Source organism: Phodopus roborovskii, unplaced genomic scaffold, assembly GCF_943737965.1.
Source record: "Phodopus roborovskii unplaced genomic scaffold, PHOROB, whole genome shotgun sequence".
Taxonomy (NCBI): domain Eukaryota; kingdom Metazoa; phylum Chordata; class Mammalia; order Rodentia; family Cricetidae; genus Phodopus; species Phodopus roborovskii.
The window spans coordinates 1,480,001-1,496,984 of NW_026125489.1; the positions used below are offsets into that span (position 1 = coordinate 1,480,001).

General features: G+C 43.4%; 2 protein-coding genes across 2 annotated transcripts in view; both read right to left on the minus strand.

Annotated features, from left to right (window-relative positions):
• Positions 1-11,265, minus strand: part of Prim1 (DNA primase subunit 1) — a 14,737-nt gene extending 3,472 nt beyond the window's left edge. Inside the window, exons 1-10 of the mRNA XM_051176090.1 lie at positions 11,121-11,265; positions 10,296-10,453; positions 7,717-7,823; positions 7,579-7,652; positions 5,784-5,920; positions 4,446-4,504; positions 3,284-3,393; positions 2,559-2,653; positions 2,247-2,385; positions 679-748 (exon numbers count right to left, since the gene is read on the minus strand). Of these exons, the coding sequence (XP_051032047.1) occupies positions 679-748; positions 2,247-2,385; positions 2,559-2,653; positions 3,284-3,393; positions 4,446-4,504; positions 5,784-5,920; positions 7,579-7,652; positions 7,717-7,823; positions 10,296-10,453; positions 11,121-11,223 (1,052 nt within the window). The 5' untranslated portion in view covers positions 11,224-11,265. The remainder of the gene's footprint in view (positions 1-678; positions 749-2,246; positions 2,386-2,558; positions 2,654-3,283; positions 3,394-4,445; positions 4,505-5,783; positions 5,921-7,578; positions 7,653-7,716; positions 7,824-10,295; positions 10,454-11,120) is intronic.
• Zbtb39 (zinc finger and BTB domain containing 39) overlaps positions 1-16,984 on the minus strand; it is a 161,047-nt gene that overhangs the window by 18,927 nt on the left and 125,136 nt on the right. The gene's annotated exons all lie outside the window — the stretch shown is intronic.

The following is a 16,984-nucleotide window of genomic DNA, read 5'->3' on the forward strand; positions in this document are numbered from 1 at the left end:
TGATAGGGATCCTACCCAGTGCCCTGCATATGTTATGTGCGTGACAAGTGCTGTCACCAAGATACATATATGTAGGTGTATGCAAGCATGTAGGTGAGCTACAGTACACATACAGCTAAAGACCCAGCTTGGGTGTGGACCTTCGGCCTTTCCTGAGACGGGTTCTGTTTGTTGCTTTCTGCTGTGTACTTGGGATAACTGGCCTGTGAGCTTCTGGGGATTTCCCTGTGTCTTATTCCCATCTCACCACAAAGATCTCACACTGAGATCACAGGTACACGCTACTGAGCCTGGCTCTGAGTAGGGTCTAGGGGTTTCAACTCACCCAAGGAGCTATTTATCCTTCCAAGCCCTTTCTGAAACTTCTAACAGGCTTGGATTGGCATTTCCCAGACTTGTTGTTCTTGATGCTGTGTTCTGGGCCTAGTACTTCCACTACTGAGCTATTCCCCACAGCCCTCATAGGCTTATTTGACCTAAAGGTGCCTTTTCCCGCAAAACAGCTAAGGACACGCATGGCTCCCCTAAAATATCACCATGTAATCCCTAGTGCTGAACACCTCCATCATTGAATATGTCACCCTGTGAAGCTACTTCTCTATCCAGGGATCTAGGATAATCTGCTTAAAATCCACAGAATAGTTGCAAATGAGGAATGATCACTGAACTGGAACGTACCTTATGGTTGGAACAGTAAATGGGTTAAACTGGTCTACTTTCTGAAAATCAATTGGCACGGAAATTCGACCTGTAAGAACCAGAAGTTATAAACACACGACTGTAGGCTGTTGTGTCTCTGAATTATTTTTGGATATAACTTAATGGTAGAATGTTTGACTTGCACACATGAGGTCCTAGGTTCAATCTTTAGCATGCACATGAACACGCTCACACAATTTTTTTGGGAGATAGGGCTTTTCTGCAGCCCTGACTGTCCTGGAACTTGCTCTGTACATCAAGCTGGCCTCGAACTCACAGCAAACCACCTGCCTCTGCCAAGCAGTGTTAGGATTAAAGGCCCGTGTCACCACCGGCCACCCACAATTTTTTTCAATAATTTTAATATAAGGATTATTTAATCAGGTTTTTGGAGACAGGGTCTCACCACATAGTCCTAACAGTCCTTGAACTCACTACTATGTACACCAGGCTGGGTTTGAACTTGCAACAGTCCTCCTGTCTCTGGGCCATCCAGTGTGGTAGTAAGTACCTCTTACCTGCTGAGCTACCACAACTGTGCCACACCGGACATCTTCACCGAGCATTCTGTGCACAATCATGTGCCCAGAACGATAGAGCCATATTCTGGTCAACTGATGGGTGATATTATAAGATATTGTCCAGCAACAAGCAGCTTAGTTTGTATAAAAATATTCTGCCATGTTTGCACAATAATAAAGTAAACGACATTTCTCTAAAGGTACTTCTGTTGCTAAGTGACACATGACCTTTGGTGACATTATCTCATAAATCTACATCTGCTTTGAGGCCAGTCTGGTCTACAGACCGAGTTTCAGGATAGCCAGGACTACAGAGAGAAACTCTGTCTGGAAAAAACAAAGCAATCTACTCCTGGGGCAACACAATTCATAGTTAAGGGCTGAAGATATGATTTCTTTTGAAATGGGGTCCCATTATGGAATACCTGGGCTAGCTTGGAACTTGCTATGTCGCCAAGGCTCTGATCCTCTGGTTTCCCTCTCCATTCTACATCCTGAGTGCTAGAATTATAGGAGTCTAATAACTTTGTACTTGGTTTCAGTTTGTTTCTCTTAATAGTTTTTTTCCCCCTTTTCTGTCTTTTTTGAGGCCTAGGCTGGCCTCAAGCTCCATGTTGCTGACAATCACAACTTCAAATTTCTGATTCTCCTGCACCCTGATTAGTGGGATTACAGACCGGTGGTTGCAGGCAGCCTCACACCACCCCAACACTGAAAGCTTTACAGAATAGCAATTCACCTGGTAGTCACTTAATGGGCAAGGTGAAAGTATGTAGATACTAGTCAACAAGTTACTTCTTCAACCCTAACTTCACAGACACATAAATCTAATCACAACTAATGACATTCTTGCTAACACCAAAAATAACGAGCCAGGCATGGTGGAACATGCCTTCAATCTCAGTACTCAGAGGCAGAGGTAGGCAGATCTCTGGGAGGGAAGCCTGGTCTACAGACTGAGTTCTGGGCTAGCCAGGTCTCAAAACAAAAGAGAAAACTTTTCTTTCAGTTTGCCTTGAGTTGTACCTGTTTTAGGATGAACGCTGAAAGGGCTCTTCAGTAAGTGATTGATCCCTTTGCTCACGTTGATATCCAGGCGAGGGAAACAGTACTGAACCATGATCTCCCACTCCAGCCAGGGACCACATTTATCATTCTTCATATTCTAAAAGCAGATGATGTAAGGCCACCATGAGGACCAGATGGGCCTTCTGAGTATTTCTTCAAAGATGGTTAAAAAGACAGGTCTTCTTCAACCAGCTTTAAGTGACTGAGCAGAAACAATCACAACTTGATCATGGATTGTTTTATGATATTGGTAAATACAGATTTCAATACCTGGGGTGTGCTGATCACTTTCCTCAGATACTCCCAGCGTTGAGATGAACTGTGAAGCCTCTGAAAGCCTTTCTGAAGCTCATCATGGATGGGTGATACATTGTTAAGGAACACAAGAGTCTGGGTACCTCAGCAAGTAAGGGTGTAGTACGTGTTATCATAAGGATGTTCAAGCGTCACACACTTAGAAACTATTAATGCTAGGCATTTATAGCATTACAAAATTATAATCTGGGCGGTGGTGGTACGGGTCTTTAATCCCAGCACTCAGGATGCAGGGGCAGACAGATCGCTGAGTTTTAGGCCAGCCTGGTCTACAGAGAGAGTTCCAGGACAGCCAGAGCTGTCACACAGAGAAACCCCGTCTCAAAAAACCAAAACAAAAAAAAACCCCCAAAAACCCTTATAAAAACATAATCGTAAAATGACAGAAAGAATGCTAAAATAATTATAAGTTATAATATAATGAAATTTTCCCAGGTCTTGCACATATCCAGACTAAACGACTCCCCATTCTTTAACCATTAATTCTAGGAACAACTTACAAAATGAGAAAACTATTTTTCAAAGTGATCCCATTTCTTACTGTACCCAATCATATAAAAATGCAGACGTGCAGGAAACAAAAGATTAAACTTCTAGGAATGTATGAGGCTGCACAGGCCATAGCTACGATGTCACAGATCAACACGCCTGGCTCACACAGCAGTCACAGGAAAGGATATTCTCAGGAACAAGGGCTACAATCTTATCCCAGTTTTCTTTATTTTCAAGAATATCTTGTCCAACTAAGGCATATTCTTCAAAGTATTTTTTAATTATGTTTATAGATCTCCTGTGGGAATATCGTAACAACAAAGTTCCAATAGTATTAGCAACACACAGGACACACAGACACTCTCTACTGGTTGGGATCATTGCTTACTTTTCCCGAATTCCTTGAACTAGCTAAATGGAATGAGGCCCTTTGGTTAATTGAGTTATCTTATTTTGAGACAGCTTTTCACTGTGTAACTCTGGATCGCCTGGAACTCCTCTGGAAACCTGGCAGGCCTCTATGGAGATCAACTGCCTCTGCCTCCTGGTGCTGGGATTAAAGATGTGTGCCCATTAAATGGTTACTTCTTAAATCCTACAATCTGTAAGGTTACTAACATCACAGAACATGCAAAACTGGTATAAATAACCAACTTAGGACAACATATAAGTATTACATGCAGGATCTAGTTTCTGGATTTAAAATCACAACAGCTGCCTAGCATGGTATCATACACCTTTAATCCCAGCACCGGAGAGGCAGAGGCAGGAGGATCTCTACAGAGGCCAGCCTGACCTACAGAGTGAGTTCAAGGACAGCCCGGGCCAGAGACCCTCTCAAAACAAAATAGAAATTAAAAAATGGCAATGAGTACGTAACGACTGGGGTGTGCAGATATCCCTCGCATCTTGTTTCATTTGTCACTGCCATAGCTCTAGAGTCAAGCAGAGCAGATCCAGCCCTCCACACCACTCACATAAGCAAGTGTTGCCTCCATCATTTAATCAAGGTCACAGGGCAGAGCAGGGTAGAGGAAGCATGAGTTTAGAAGTAGCTAGAGAGGCCCTGCATGTGAGACATTAAGGATTACTTGTGTGACATTAAGCAGGCTATATCATTCTCTAGAACCTGTTCTTCTCTTGTCTTTCAACAGAGACACTGTCACGCTCTCATCAAGTCCTGAAGGTCACTGAGAGCCACAGTAGAGCACACTGGAGTAGGGTACACAGGAGGCTGATAACTACAAGTGCTTCTAAAAAAACACGCCTCAGAGGTGAGAACCGATAGCCAGAGACTTCTACGAGCACACGCTGCAAGCCAGAGAACCCAAGGAGTCTTTCCCAACAGACCTGACAAAAGGGTGAAGCTTTTCACTCAGGTGAACTTTCTTTTTAACATCGTGACCACCCTGAAAAACAAACCACCGAAAACAGGCCTTTATTTATGTACATTAGAAAACACAACTGAAGTCATTTAAGAATATCTTTAATACGTTCTAGTGTCCCACGTAAATCTATGGAGAAACCAGAGATAGTGGCTAAATTTGGAAGTATAGAAGCTTGGGTGCTATTTCATTATTTAAAAAAAGATTTAGTTTTTGTGTATGTGTGTTCCTGTGTATATTACCACAAGAGTGTTGTAGCTTAGAGGTCATAAGGTGGCGTCAGATCCCGGGAATTGGAGTTACAGATGGCTGTGAGCTACCACGTGGGCGCTGGAAACCCAGTCGGGTGCTCTGCAAGGGTAGGAAGTACTTTTCACTACCGAGTCATCGATCGCTGCAGCCCAGAACTGCAAAACCTCCAGAGTCTGCTGACTCTGACAAAATTAACTAAAGAAACAAATTAAGCTTCCTTTTGCTACAAAGGAGGATACTTAGCAGCAAAATATTTAGCATCTTTTTTGTTGCTGGAGGCAGGATCTCTCTCCAGCCCAGGCCAGACTGGAGTTCACAGCCTCCTGCTTCAGTCCCTGGGTGTGAGATGCCATATATACTTTAAAATATATATATAAATGATTTGTCTGTTGTTTGAATTTCACATAGCTATATGATCAATTTTAGTTATTTTCACCCCCTTCCCCCACTGAAATCTTTTTCCCAGCAGCCCACCTTCTCATTTTCAGGTCTTTTGTGCGTCCGACTCAATGAGTTTAATTAAAGTTTCTTGCCTCAGTTTGGGTGAGAGGGTTATTATTACCTAGAGCTAGGGCAACTTATCAGCGGTTACACCATTAGTGAGGATGACATGCCCTCCCCGACTAGCCCCATGGGAAGGGTGGGGCTCAGGGACCCTTCTTCCATTGTTGACCGGCCCCAACCACACACAGAACCTGTGCAGATACCTACAGCAAGTTCACATTCGTGCAGTGGCTGTCTTGCCCAGAATACGTCTCTTTGCTGCACATCTCCACATCCTCTGGTTCATCCTTTCCATCTTCTCTCCTGCAGTGTTACCCGAGCCGTGTGCGTGCGTGCGTGCCCTCATGTGTGTGCGTGTACGCTTTTGTGTCATGCTCGTACGTGCATGTAGTATCTTTCAAAAAGACTTTAAATGTTCAGGGCTCAGACTGCCTATTCTAAAATACGAATACTATATAAAAGATAATTTTCTGTGTCACTGAAAGTCCCAGGCTTGGCAGTATCTACTAGATAAAGACAGGGAAATTCTTAACGAAGAGAAGCTTACCTTTACAAGACTCAAGTACTCCACTATCCCAGATCGCACAGCGGAGGAGAGTTTTCTAACGGATTCGTCACAGACCCAACAATGAACACCTCTCCTTCCAGAGTACACCCAGAGGCGGTGCTTAAATCCAAAGTCCTCTGAGGAGGGACAGGGACAATAGGTTTTAGGACAATTTTATAACCTAGTTTTTGCTTACTCGTTTCTCATGTTTTCCACAAGTACCCTCATTCCCCCTGCAACCACACACACACACACGGGGTAGGTTGTATTTTGAGACAAGGTCTCATGTTACCCAGGCTGGTTTTAAACTTGCTTATATTGCCAAGGGTGGCTTTGAACTCCTGATCCTCCTACCTCTATCCCCCAAATTATTGGTATGCACCACAAGACCGGGCTTTCTTTTATTTTTAAATGTGTGTCTTTAAGATATTTGGGCTCCACAGGCATACTTGTGGAGAATTCAGAGGCTGACATTGAGTGTACCCCTCTATTGCTGTTCACCTTATGAACTGAGGCATCTCATGGAACCCAGAGCTTGCTGGTTCAACTAGACAAGCTGGCTGGGCAAGCCTCTGGAATCTTCATGTCTGCGTCCCCATGCTGTGGTTACAGGTGTGTGCCGCTATGCTGTGGTTGTAGGTACATGCTACCATGCTTGGCTTTTACACAGGTGCTGGAAATCCATGTTCCAGTGCTCATGCTCATACAGTGTGGTGGTTTGAAAGACAATGGCCCCCAAAGGGAATGACACCATTAGGTGGTGTAGTCTTATAGGAGGAAGTCTGTCACTGTCTCATATATGCCCAAGTCATGCCCAGAGGGATGGATCACTTCCTGTGGCCTGCAACATGTAGGACTCAGCTCCAGAGCCATGTCTGCCTGCATGCTGCCATGTCCTTCCATGAGGACAATGGGCTGAAACTCTAAACTATGAGTCACCCCAATGAAATGTTTTTCTTTTAAGAGTTGCCATGGTCGCTGGCTCACAGCCTTTAATCCCAGCACTCGGGAGGCAGAAGCAGGTGGATCTCTGTGAGTTCCAGGCCAGCCTGGTCTACAGAGCGAGTTCCAGGACAGGCTCCAAAGCTACAGAGAAACCCGGTCTTGAAAAAACAAAAAACAAAAAACAAAAAACAAAAAACAAAAAAAAAAAAAAAAAGAGAAAGTTGCCATGGTCACAATCATAGCAATAAAAACCCTAACTAAGACACACAGCAATAGTTTTCTCATTTTAACCACACTGGCTTACATGTAGCTTACATGTAGCCCCGAGCTCTTGCTGTTTGTTTTTTATAACCCATCTTCATTTTTCTGACAACAGGGATTTCTTTCTTGACTTATTTCCAATAATACTTATGTGTGTAAGTGCATGCATGTACCATGCATGTGTTGGTGCCTGCAGTGACCAAAAGATGGTATTGAATCCCTTAGAGATAGAATTAGAAGCAGCTGTGGGCCAACCTACACAGGGAACCAGTTCAGAGGTTCTGTAATTGTGTGGAGGACCGGGGCGGGAGGACCAGGAGTTCACGGTCATCCCTGGAACTGCAGCAAGTTTCAAACCAGCCTGGGGAAGATTCTTCTTTTTTTCATTTTCTTATGGAGACTAGCACCCAGCATACAGAGTGCATACAGTGTACTGGGGGAAGATACACTGGTTTGTTCCACAGCTGTATTAATGCTCTCACTACAAAGTTCTCTCTTACATTTCAGGGTTCAGGGGAAAATACTAGAAATGTATGAGATCTGATAATGAAATGCAGAGGCTGTGGAAAGCACAGCCGGACACATGTACCTTTCAATGCCCGGTCTATGATGCGCATGGCCATCGTCATCAGAGTCCAGCACTTAGAACATATGTCTGCAGAACTGGAACACAGTCATCATTACTCACTGTTGGTGACAACACCCATTCCCACAGGAAGGTGCTTACCTGCAGCACCTCCTTACGTCATCGTAATCTGTCATGTCAATGTCAAAGACCAGTTCCTTCTCCTGAGCCTGGAAAGCTCCCAGCTTCACTGTATTGTGTTGACTGGGCTACAGAGACAAAATGCCCGTCAGCTTCTGTGAGAATCACCCATGTCTATTCACACAGAAGAAACGAGTCAAAATACCATGTCTATGGCGCTTCGAATCCATCGCTTTGGATCTCACACAATCTCAATGACAGTTTTTTTAAAAAAATCTACTTTAGAATAGGGTTTAATGAATTCTCTATAGCTACATGTTGCATGATAGAGACAATAAAGTTGTTTAGGTTTCCAATAAAGAAATGTCTATACAAACAATCCCCTATTACAGGGTGTCTTACAAATCTCTCCTTGTTACCTTACATACAAATAACAAATATATATTTATTTTAGATTCCTTCAACAGATTAAAAATATCTCCTCAAATGGTTCTTTGTTGTTGTTTTGAGACAAGGTCTCATGTAGCCCAGGCTGACCTTGAACTCATTTTGTGGCCAACGGGAATGCCGGACTGCTAATCCTGCTGCCAACTGAGTGCTGGAATTATAAGCATTTGTGACTACACCCGGTTTATGTAGTGATGGAGCCCAGAGCTTCCATGCTACACAATCAATCAACTGAGCCACACCCCAGTCCCTGACCAACCCACTGCTCCAGAGTCTTATATGACCCTACAGAGCTAAGAGACTGTTCTTGCACTGCCTTATCCTCAAAAGGTACGTGAACCGTTACCTGGAAAATGTAAAAAACTTGGGGGACAAAAGGCACAGCTGGAGAAGGACATATTATAGAGAGATTAATCAGGTATTTTTATACAAAATGCTGAGCAGCCCTTTCTTTTAGATTGCATCTATTTTTATGTGTATGTATGAAAGTGTGAGAAAGAAAGAGAGAGAGAGTGTGTGTGTTATACATGTGCATAGGATGTTAGGTGTCCTATTTGATTACTCCTTCATTTCATTCCCTGGAGACAGGGTCTCTCCTTGAACTTGGAGTTTGGCTGTTTGCCAGCAAGCCCCAGGGAACCTCCTGCCTCTGCACCCCCAGAGCACTGAGGTTATAGGTCTAAGTATAGCCACAACCAGCTTTTATGTGAGTGCTGGAGGTTTGAACTCCCAAAGCAAGTGTTCTTCCTGTTGAGCCATCTCCTTAGCCAGAGACCTGGTCCTTTGTCCTTGCGGTGGTTGCTTTCAAGTGACAACCCAGGCAGGAGACTAGATTCTTTTCTGAAGAGTCTGCCCAGATGTGCTGGGCTCTAGAGATAGGTCAGTAACTAAACAGAGGTCACCATGCCAGTGGAGATATTATTCTGACCAAGACCTAGAGAAACTTAGCTCAGAGTCCCTAAGAATATGGCTTGGCCAGATCACTTTCCAGTAAAAACACCACATCTGCAGCTGGGTCCTTTGGTAAATTCCAGCAACTCAGGAGGCAGAAGCAGGAAGATTATGAGCAGGGGAATTGGGGTTGAGTGTAAAAGAGAGTTTAATAAACTACTAGTGAAATCCCCAGAAATAAGACATTTCAAAGAGAAAGGTCGGGATGTTTAGAAAAAGTGTAGCTCCCCCCACGACTGAAGACACCAGTATGGTAACGGTCCATTCAATATCTATCAAACAGACAATGAAAGGTACACACCAAGGTACACAGTGACAGGGTTATAATTTTACAACTAAGGAAAGAAAGGCTACCAGAAAATCCCAAGAGCTCCCAGGCCTCAGGCCTGAGAGACTAACATTGGTTTCCCACCTCTGATGCAACAGGGATCTAACACAGGGTTTCCCACAACGCACATGACTAATCTACATCCCAGGTCCTTTTCTGAGAAACGTCATAAAAACTTCATACGTATTGTTTTGTGTGTGCAGATGCACATATGTACATCAGAGGTTGAAGTCAGGTGTTTCTTCAACCACTGTCCACCTTACCAAAACCACGTCTCTTCCTGAGCCTGGAGCTCCCTGATTCCACTAGTCTGGCTGGCCAGCAAACTCCAGGGACCCCTGTCTCTGCCTCAGGACATGGGTACTAGGGATTCTCAACTCAGGTCCCCAAGCACTTTACCAACTGAGGTATCTCCTCAGCCTCAGGCTTACTGTTTTCAAATATACATTTACTTTATTTTTCTCTTTTAGCCAATCAAATCAAAGGTTTTTTGTTTGTTTTCAGAGACAGGGTTTCTCTTGTAGTCCTGGCTGTCTTGTTACTCACTCTGTAGATGAGGCTAGCTTCAAACTCAGAGATTTGCCTGTCTCTGAGATTAAAGGAATGTGCCACCACCCCAGCAAGAACTTTTTATTTCATTGTAAAGACATGCTCTCGTGCATTTCAGACTGGTCTCCAACTCCTACGCAGCTAAAATGGCCTTGGACTTCTGATCCTCTAGTGTCCGGTTCCTTTTCACTCCGATAATAGGTAATGAACCCAAGAGATCATGCATGCCAGGCAAAAACTGTCATCAACTATAACAAACTTAAAAACATTACCTACCAACCCTCTCTGGCTTATGAAATAAAACATACACACAAAAATTCCTTACTCTGTGAGAATATACAGCGCCGATATCAATCTTGTATGGATTCATTTTCTGCATCTCCTTTTCCAGCTCACTCTGGTTGCTGAAGGACTGGTATCGAATGTAAATATCATCTTTCAGTGTGAATGAAAACTCCCGGTGTTGGAAGTAATTCTTCGTCACTGCAAAATAATTTCAGTTTAGGGCATTATATAACATCAACTAATGGGAACATATATATACATACATACACATATATACATTTATAAAAGCAACAGGGTCTCACTGTGTAGCTTAGGCTGCCCTAGAATCTACTATGTGGCCCAGGTTGGCCTTGAACTCATGAAAATTCACCTGCCTCAGCCTCCCAAACGGCAAGGATTACAGGTGTGAGTCACCAGGCTCTAGCACATTTTTCACAAGTGCCCTTGTGCCCACTGGGCTACTTAGCCTGCAATTTGAAGGGACGTACTACTGCACATTTGCTAGAGGCCAATGAACAGGAGGTGTAAATATTTAAAGACGAAATGTCCTTCATCCTGGGCCCTAACAGCCCCAGCTGTGCAAGTGTCTTTCTTCTTCCCAGCACCTGGCTGCAGGTCACACCCCACGCCTCCATGCTAACACCTGGAAACCCGCTTGTTGCTGGTCGCGTCCTCTTTTCTTTTTTAACGCGGTGTGGCTGCACCTGTCTTTCCGTACCTCAGAGGTTGTGGTGCGGGATGGGGCCGGTGCAGGAAGGCACCAGACAGACGACAGACAGACACAGGCATGTGAGGACATCCCGCCCACAATCTTCTGGCACACAGCCCCCAGCCCCACTCCCCATCCCGCTCCAGCCTCCATCACCTCCGCCATAGTTGAGCCAGCGATAGTACTGGGCGTAGGGAAAGAGCCGTCGGTAATACAGCTTGAGTAGCTCCGGCAGCTCGGCAGGATCAAATGGCTCCATTAAGTCAGGAACTAGACTGATACAAGAACTGGCGGGAACGGCTCAGCGTTCCGAGGCTGCGCACGCACCCAAGTCGTCGCGGAGACTGCCGGGAATTGTAGTTCTTGCGAGTCCCGCAGCACTGCTCTTTCTGAGGGGCGAGTTCGGAGACATTGTCTGGAAAAACAAGACAACAACAAAGAACTTAGTTTTTTGAGCAGTGGTTGCAAGCATAGGTCAGAGTTTCTTTTTTAGAAATTGCTTGGTTAATTTTGCATTGGCATTTATTGTGTATTTTAAAAATACAGAGTCTTGCTTTGTTTGTCCAGATTGGCCTCAAATTGGAGATTTCTCATGCTTCTGCGTTTCAAGTGCTGAGATCATTACTGTACGCCACCAGGCTTATTTTTTGTTTGTTCGATTTTCGAGTCAGGGTTTCTCTATGTAACAGCCTTAGATGCCCTGGAACTCACTCTGTAGACCAGGCTGGCCTCAAACTCAGAGATCCACCTGCTTCTGCCTCTTGAGCGCTGGGATTAAAGGTGTGCACCACCACCACCTAGCTTCCTCTTTCCCTTTTTAAAAGACAGTTTGTTACTGGCCCTCAGTTTGCCTCCTCAGTGCTGGAAATACGGCTGTGCATCACCATACCAGCCGATATGATCCGGTTTTCATCAAAGTTGGTTGATTGTACTTGGTGAGAGATGGGGGTCAAGTTTCATTTCCCTGCAAATGGATATCTAATTTTACCAGTACCATTTACCGAAAATGTCCTTTCTCCAATGTACGTTGTTGATGCCTTTTCCAAAAATCAGTTGGCTATAAACATAGACTTCGTTTCTGTGTTCTCAATTCCATTCCATTTAGAATTCTACTTTATGTACTCTCTGGCCGCAGCCTATACATTTAGTCTCTCAAATAGAACACCCAGGAAAACTAAAATATGAATTAGAAGAAACTTGGAAAAGCATAGCTTTAAAAAAAAAAAAAAAAAACATGAAGGAAAGCCTTTTTGCTACTGATGCATCAATGTGCCTGTCAGTCTTACTGTGTCAAGATGTGTCTTCTCACAGTTAGGGACTAGATGGGCAGCCAGAGAACACACCAGTATTGTGTCCTTTGAAAATCATACTTTAAAATTTATTTTTAATTTAAAAGTGTTTTTCATTTTTAAAAAATTTAACTTTCTCACTTTAAATTTAATTTTAAAAGACTTATTTTCAAAAATTGTTCGTGTGTGTGTGTGTGTGTGTGTGTGTGTGCCTGCATAAGTATTTATACGCACTGTGTTTGTGAAGGAACCCATGGAGGACAGGAGAGGACATTAGATTCCCGGGAAACTGGAGTTACAGGCAGATGTGAGCTACTTTGTGGTTCTGGGAACCAAATCTGGGTCCCCTGCAAAAGCAATGAGTGGTCTTAACTACTCAGCCATATCCCCAATTCCATTAAAAACTTTAAAGTCACATTCATTTATTTACTTTGTACACGTGTGGCCACATAGTGTGTGTGGAGGATGGCAGCTTTCAGGAGTGGGTTTGTCTCCCGCCATTTCAGTCTGGGGGATTGAACTCACGTCATTAGACTTGGCAGCAAGCACTCTTCCCTGCTGAGCCGCTTCTCCAGCCCCATACTCCCCCACAAAACCATACTTTTCACAAATTTTTCTTTTCCAATAGCATTGGAAGAGCGAGAAGAGACAAAAAGATTTTTAGTAAATTAATAACCTAACTCCAAAAGTGGCCTCCCAATTCTGGTTCCAAAGTGGCCAAAATGGCCTCTGCAGAGTTTACGCACTTGAATATCCTGAGAGACCTCGTAGCTTTCACAAAACACAGCTCATTTCCTAACCCCATATCCTATTTGTGTAAGGTGTATTTTGTTGACAGGGTTCTCAGCTCCAACTATCACATCAAGAGAGCATTGCAGGTTTCCTTCCTGAAATGGTGTGTGCCACCTTCCCAGACTGCTTTTGTTCTTTGCTTTGTTCTTTTCTGCCCTAATTTTAAGATCTCTAGGCTAAGCCCAGGCTGGACTGGCCTTGGGTTTCCAGTCTTCCTGTGTCAGCTTCATTCCGTGTCTGGTTGTGTTCCTCGAGACTTTTAAATTAATGTAAAGTCACTAAACTGAGATTTAAAAATCAAACCAACAGCTGGGCGTGGTGGTACATGCCTTGGATCCCAGCACTCCGAAGAAGGCAGAGGCAGGAGGGTCTTTGTGAGTTTGAGGTCAACCTGGTCTACAAAGTGAGTTCCAGGGTAGCCAGTACTTACAAAGAGAAACTGTCCTGAAAAACCAAAACCAACCAACCAACCAACCAGTTGGGTGGCAGTACAAAACTTCAATCCCAGCTCTCAGAAGGCAGTCACAGGATTCCAGTGAGTTCAAGGCATGTGTGGTCTACTAACTTCCCAGCCGGCAGGGAGGCCTTGTCTCAAAACAAGCAAAAATCATATGAATAACAACAAAAAATATTTTAAAAGCAACTAACAAGGTACTTTTAATACTTTGGGGTGTATCCATGGAGGATTAAAATGACTTGGAAAGAGTGTCCCCTACCCCTTTAGGAGTGGTCCAGTGAAGAGAGGCTGTTAGAGAAGGAAGTAGTAAGAGACATACTGCAGGCTCGGCATAAAGAGAATCTTCCGGGAGCCAGGATTCATTTATACGTCGATCACCTAAGCAAGGGCTGTTTCGAGAGGGTTTATTCAAGAGACAGGCAATATAAAGAGGTCTTAAGTCTCAAATTTCCTCACCAAGGGTATGGTTGAAGGGGTGCTGATGGAAGAGAGAAACAGGACTGTCTGAATATCCATGCATAAATTACTTATTTTACAAGGGCCCTGGGGTAGCGGCCTTTACGACGGAGGCCACTGGGAGGCAGTATTGCCACTTTTTTGTTTCCGTTGTGATTTCCTTTCAAGCCTTACACTATCTGATGATAACATCTGGGAACTAATATCTAATCACTCACAAGCCTCTTTTCTTAAGATCTGCAGACCGGGTCATCTGTCACTTGGATTTCTTTTTAGTTCAATTTCTAGCGTTAGTTTGTGTGTTTTTGGGAAGTATGGCTTTTTAAATATTTTTTTAGTTCTCATGTTGTTTTAAAATTATTAATATTTTGGAGGCTCTGGGGAGGAGACTCGTAACATTGCTTAGGTTGGTCCAACCTAGCATTTTAACCATCCCAGTCTCCTAAACCTACCAGACAAACTGTTTGTTCACTTAGTCTGCAAGCAGTTAATGAATAAATGTGTAACAGTTTTTTATGTAACCTAGAGTCAAGTGAAGCATATGAGAGTAGCAACTGGTAGAACACCCTTTCCAGGTGTGTCTATGAGGGTATTTGAAGAGGACATCAGCGAATGCTAGTCTGAATGGGAAGGTCCACCTTCCCTGTGGACAGGCACCATCCAATCATCTAAGGGGCCAGAGGGAACAGCACAGCAGAAAGGTGCTTTTTCTCTTTCCTAACCCTAGAACACATTAACTCTGTCCTCAAAGGCAGAAGGCTACTAGACTGGCAGGCCTTTGTATTCTAGGACCCACCCTGTGTCTCCCAGCACCCTTTGGCTTTACCCTAAGGGTTAGGTAATCAGATTCGGTTTCTGCAGATTCTCACTTGGAATTAGCCTCTTACTGGCACCACAGAGACTTCGGTTACGGATACCCGGTGGGGAGACTTCTCGGCCTGGACAATTATGTGAGCCCATGCCCCTGGCAATCACCTTCCACATATCTATATCTGTTTAGCCTGTTGGTCTGCCTCTGCAGATAATACTATCACAATCTATGGTGGGCATGAAGGTAGGGTCTGGGGAGAAAAATGTTAATGACATCATGGTTTGTGTGTCCAAGGAAGTGGGTTATTCTCACAGGGGCAACAGGCACATAAAGTGTTATAGGTGCAGCTAGAAACTTTAAAACTTTTGTTAAACTTATGTTACAGATTTTTGTGGCTATCACATATGTTTAAGGAGTCCAGAAAGAGGGCATCCGAGCTGCCGGAACTCAAGTTTCAGGCAGTTTTAAACTGCCCAACATGGTTGCTGGGATCTGAACTTGGGTCTTGTGGTAGAGCAGCAGGCACTCCTAAGCCCTGAACCATATTCTCAACCCTCTATTCACACAATTCCTTGCTGAAGGGTTATTTCCAGACCCAGCCAGTCCCGCTGCCATATCAGCCCCAAATAAGCACACAAAGACTTAACATTAATTATGAAGCTGTTGTCCGTTGGCTTGGGTTTCTTATGGGCTAGCTCTGTCTTAATTATTAACCTATTTCTATCAATCTATGTATTTCCACATGGTCTTGGCTTACTGGAGAACACCCAGAGCACACTCTCTTCCTAGGCTCTACACAACGACTCTGTCTGCCTATGTTTTCAGTAATTCTCCTCATCTCCTATCCCTGCCTATATTTCCTGCCCGACCAATCAGTGTTTTATTCACTAACCAATAAGAGAAACATATATACAGAAGGACAACCCCCATCAGTTCCCTGAGATAATAAGACTGGTGTAGAAATACAGACATAAAAGTACAAAGGGCATGGTACATTCAGGAGTCTGCTAGTAGTTCTGTACAGACGCATTTCAAGATACAGCAATGTGAGAAGTGGTTCTAAAAAGGCCGCAAGGTGTAAACACTGCATGCAAGCTAAGGATGGTGACATTAAAAGGTATTTATCCTTCACTTTTATTCAGCTTCATCAAAATAAAATAAGAATGCCAATCATGCCAATATTTGATGAGAAATTTTGGGAGTGAGAATATTAATTGAAATAAGTTCTTTGAAAAGGTGGAGGGTTCTTACATTAATTTCCTTTTTTGTAAGATAAGGACCAGAGATAGGAGAATGTGTTTTATGGACACAGGACCATAATACCTAGATGTCTCAAGGCCACATTCAGCTTAAATTTGATAATATTACAGAAAACTAGTGGAGTTTGCTGTTACAAATGCTATATTTGTTTAATGAGGAAAGTTTTAGTTTAACCCTACAGGGATATTTTCCTTAAGCCCAAAGCAAGTGATGGCCACAAAAGCCAACAAAACATTCATAATACAACATTGCAAGTATGCTTTAATCTATGTCACAGGTGTAGTATAGAAAACTGAACATCTTAAAGCTTACCTATAAATTAACATGCTAGACTTTTATTGAGTAATTGGGTACTTATGCCTTAGCTCTAGCCCTCTCCCTGAAGGTTGCCTAAAATAAAGGATCATTAGACTTAAACTGAAACACAATATCGAACTCTGCTCTTTTCAAAGAAATTTGGATTTTTCTGAAGACAGTGGGGCGGCCATGTTGTTTTCTGCCTATATTGCTTATACTTGCCTCCAACTCTCGATTCACAGTAATTGGAGATGGTGGGACGGGGTATGGCAACTTAAGGAGGCAGAATTAATATTGCCTACATGTGGGTGGAGGAGGAGGAAAGGGATTAAAATGATTACCACATCGTGGATTAGGGTAACTGGGTAGAAGGGGATTTTCTTGAACCTTGTAAGTACTGATAAGTGTGTTAAATATTTACTGAGTAGGCGTGTTAAATATTTACGAGGTAGACATACAGATTGAGGATACATATACAGACATAAAAAACAGGAGGAAGACCAGATTGTCACAAATCATAATTACTTCGATTTGAACGGGTTGAGTTCAAGGTCTTACTTTGATGGACCCTTAAGTGCCTTTTGTTTTCTTCCCTAGCCTTCACACAGTATCCAGTGGTATTAGTGGATGCTGCATTTTGGGTATACTCTATGTTTGC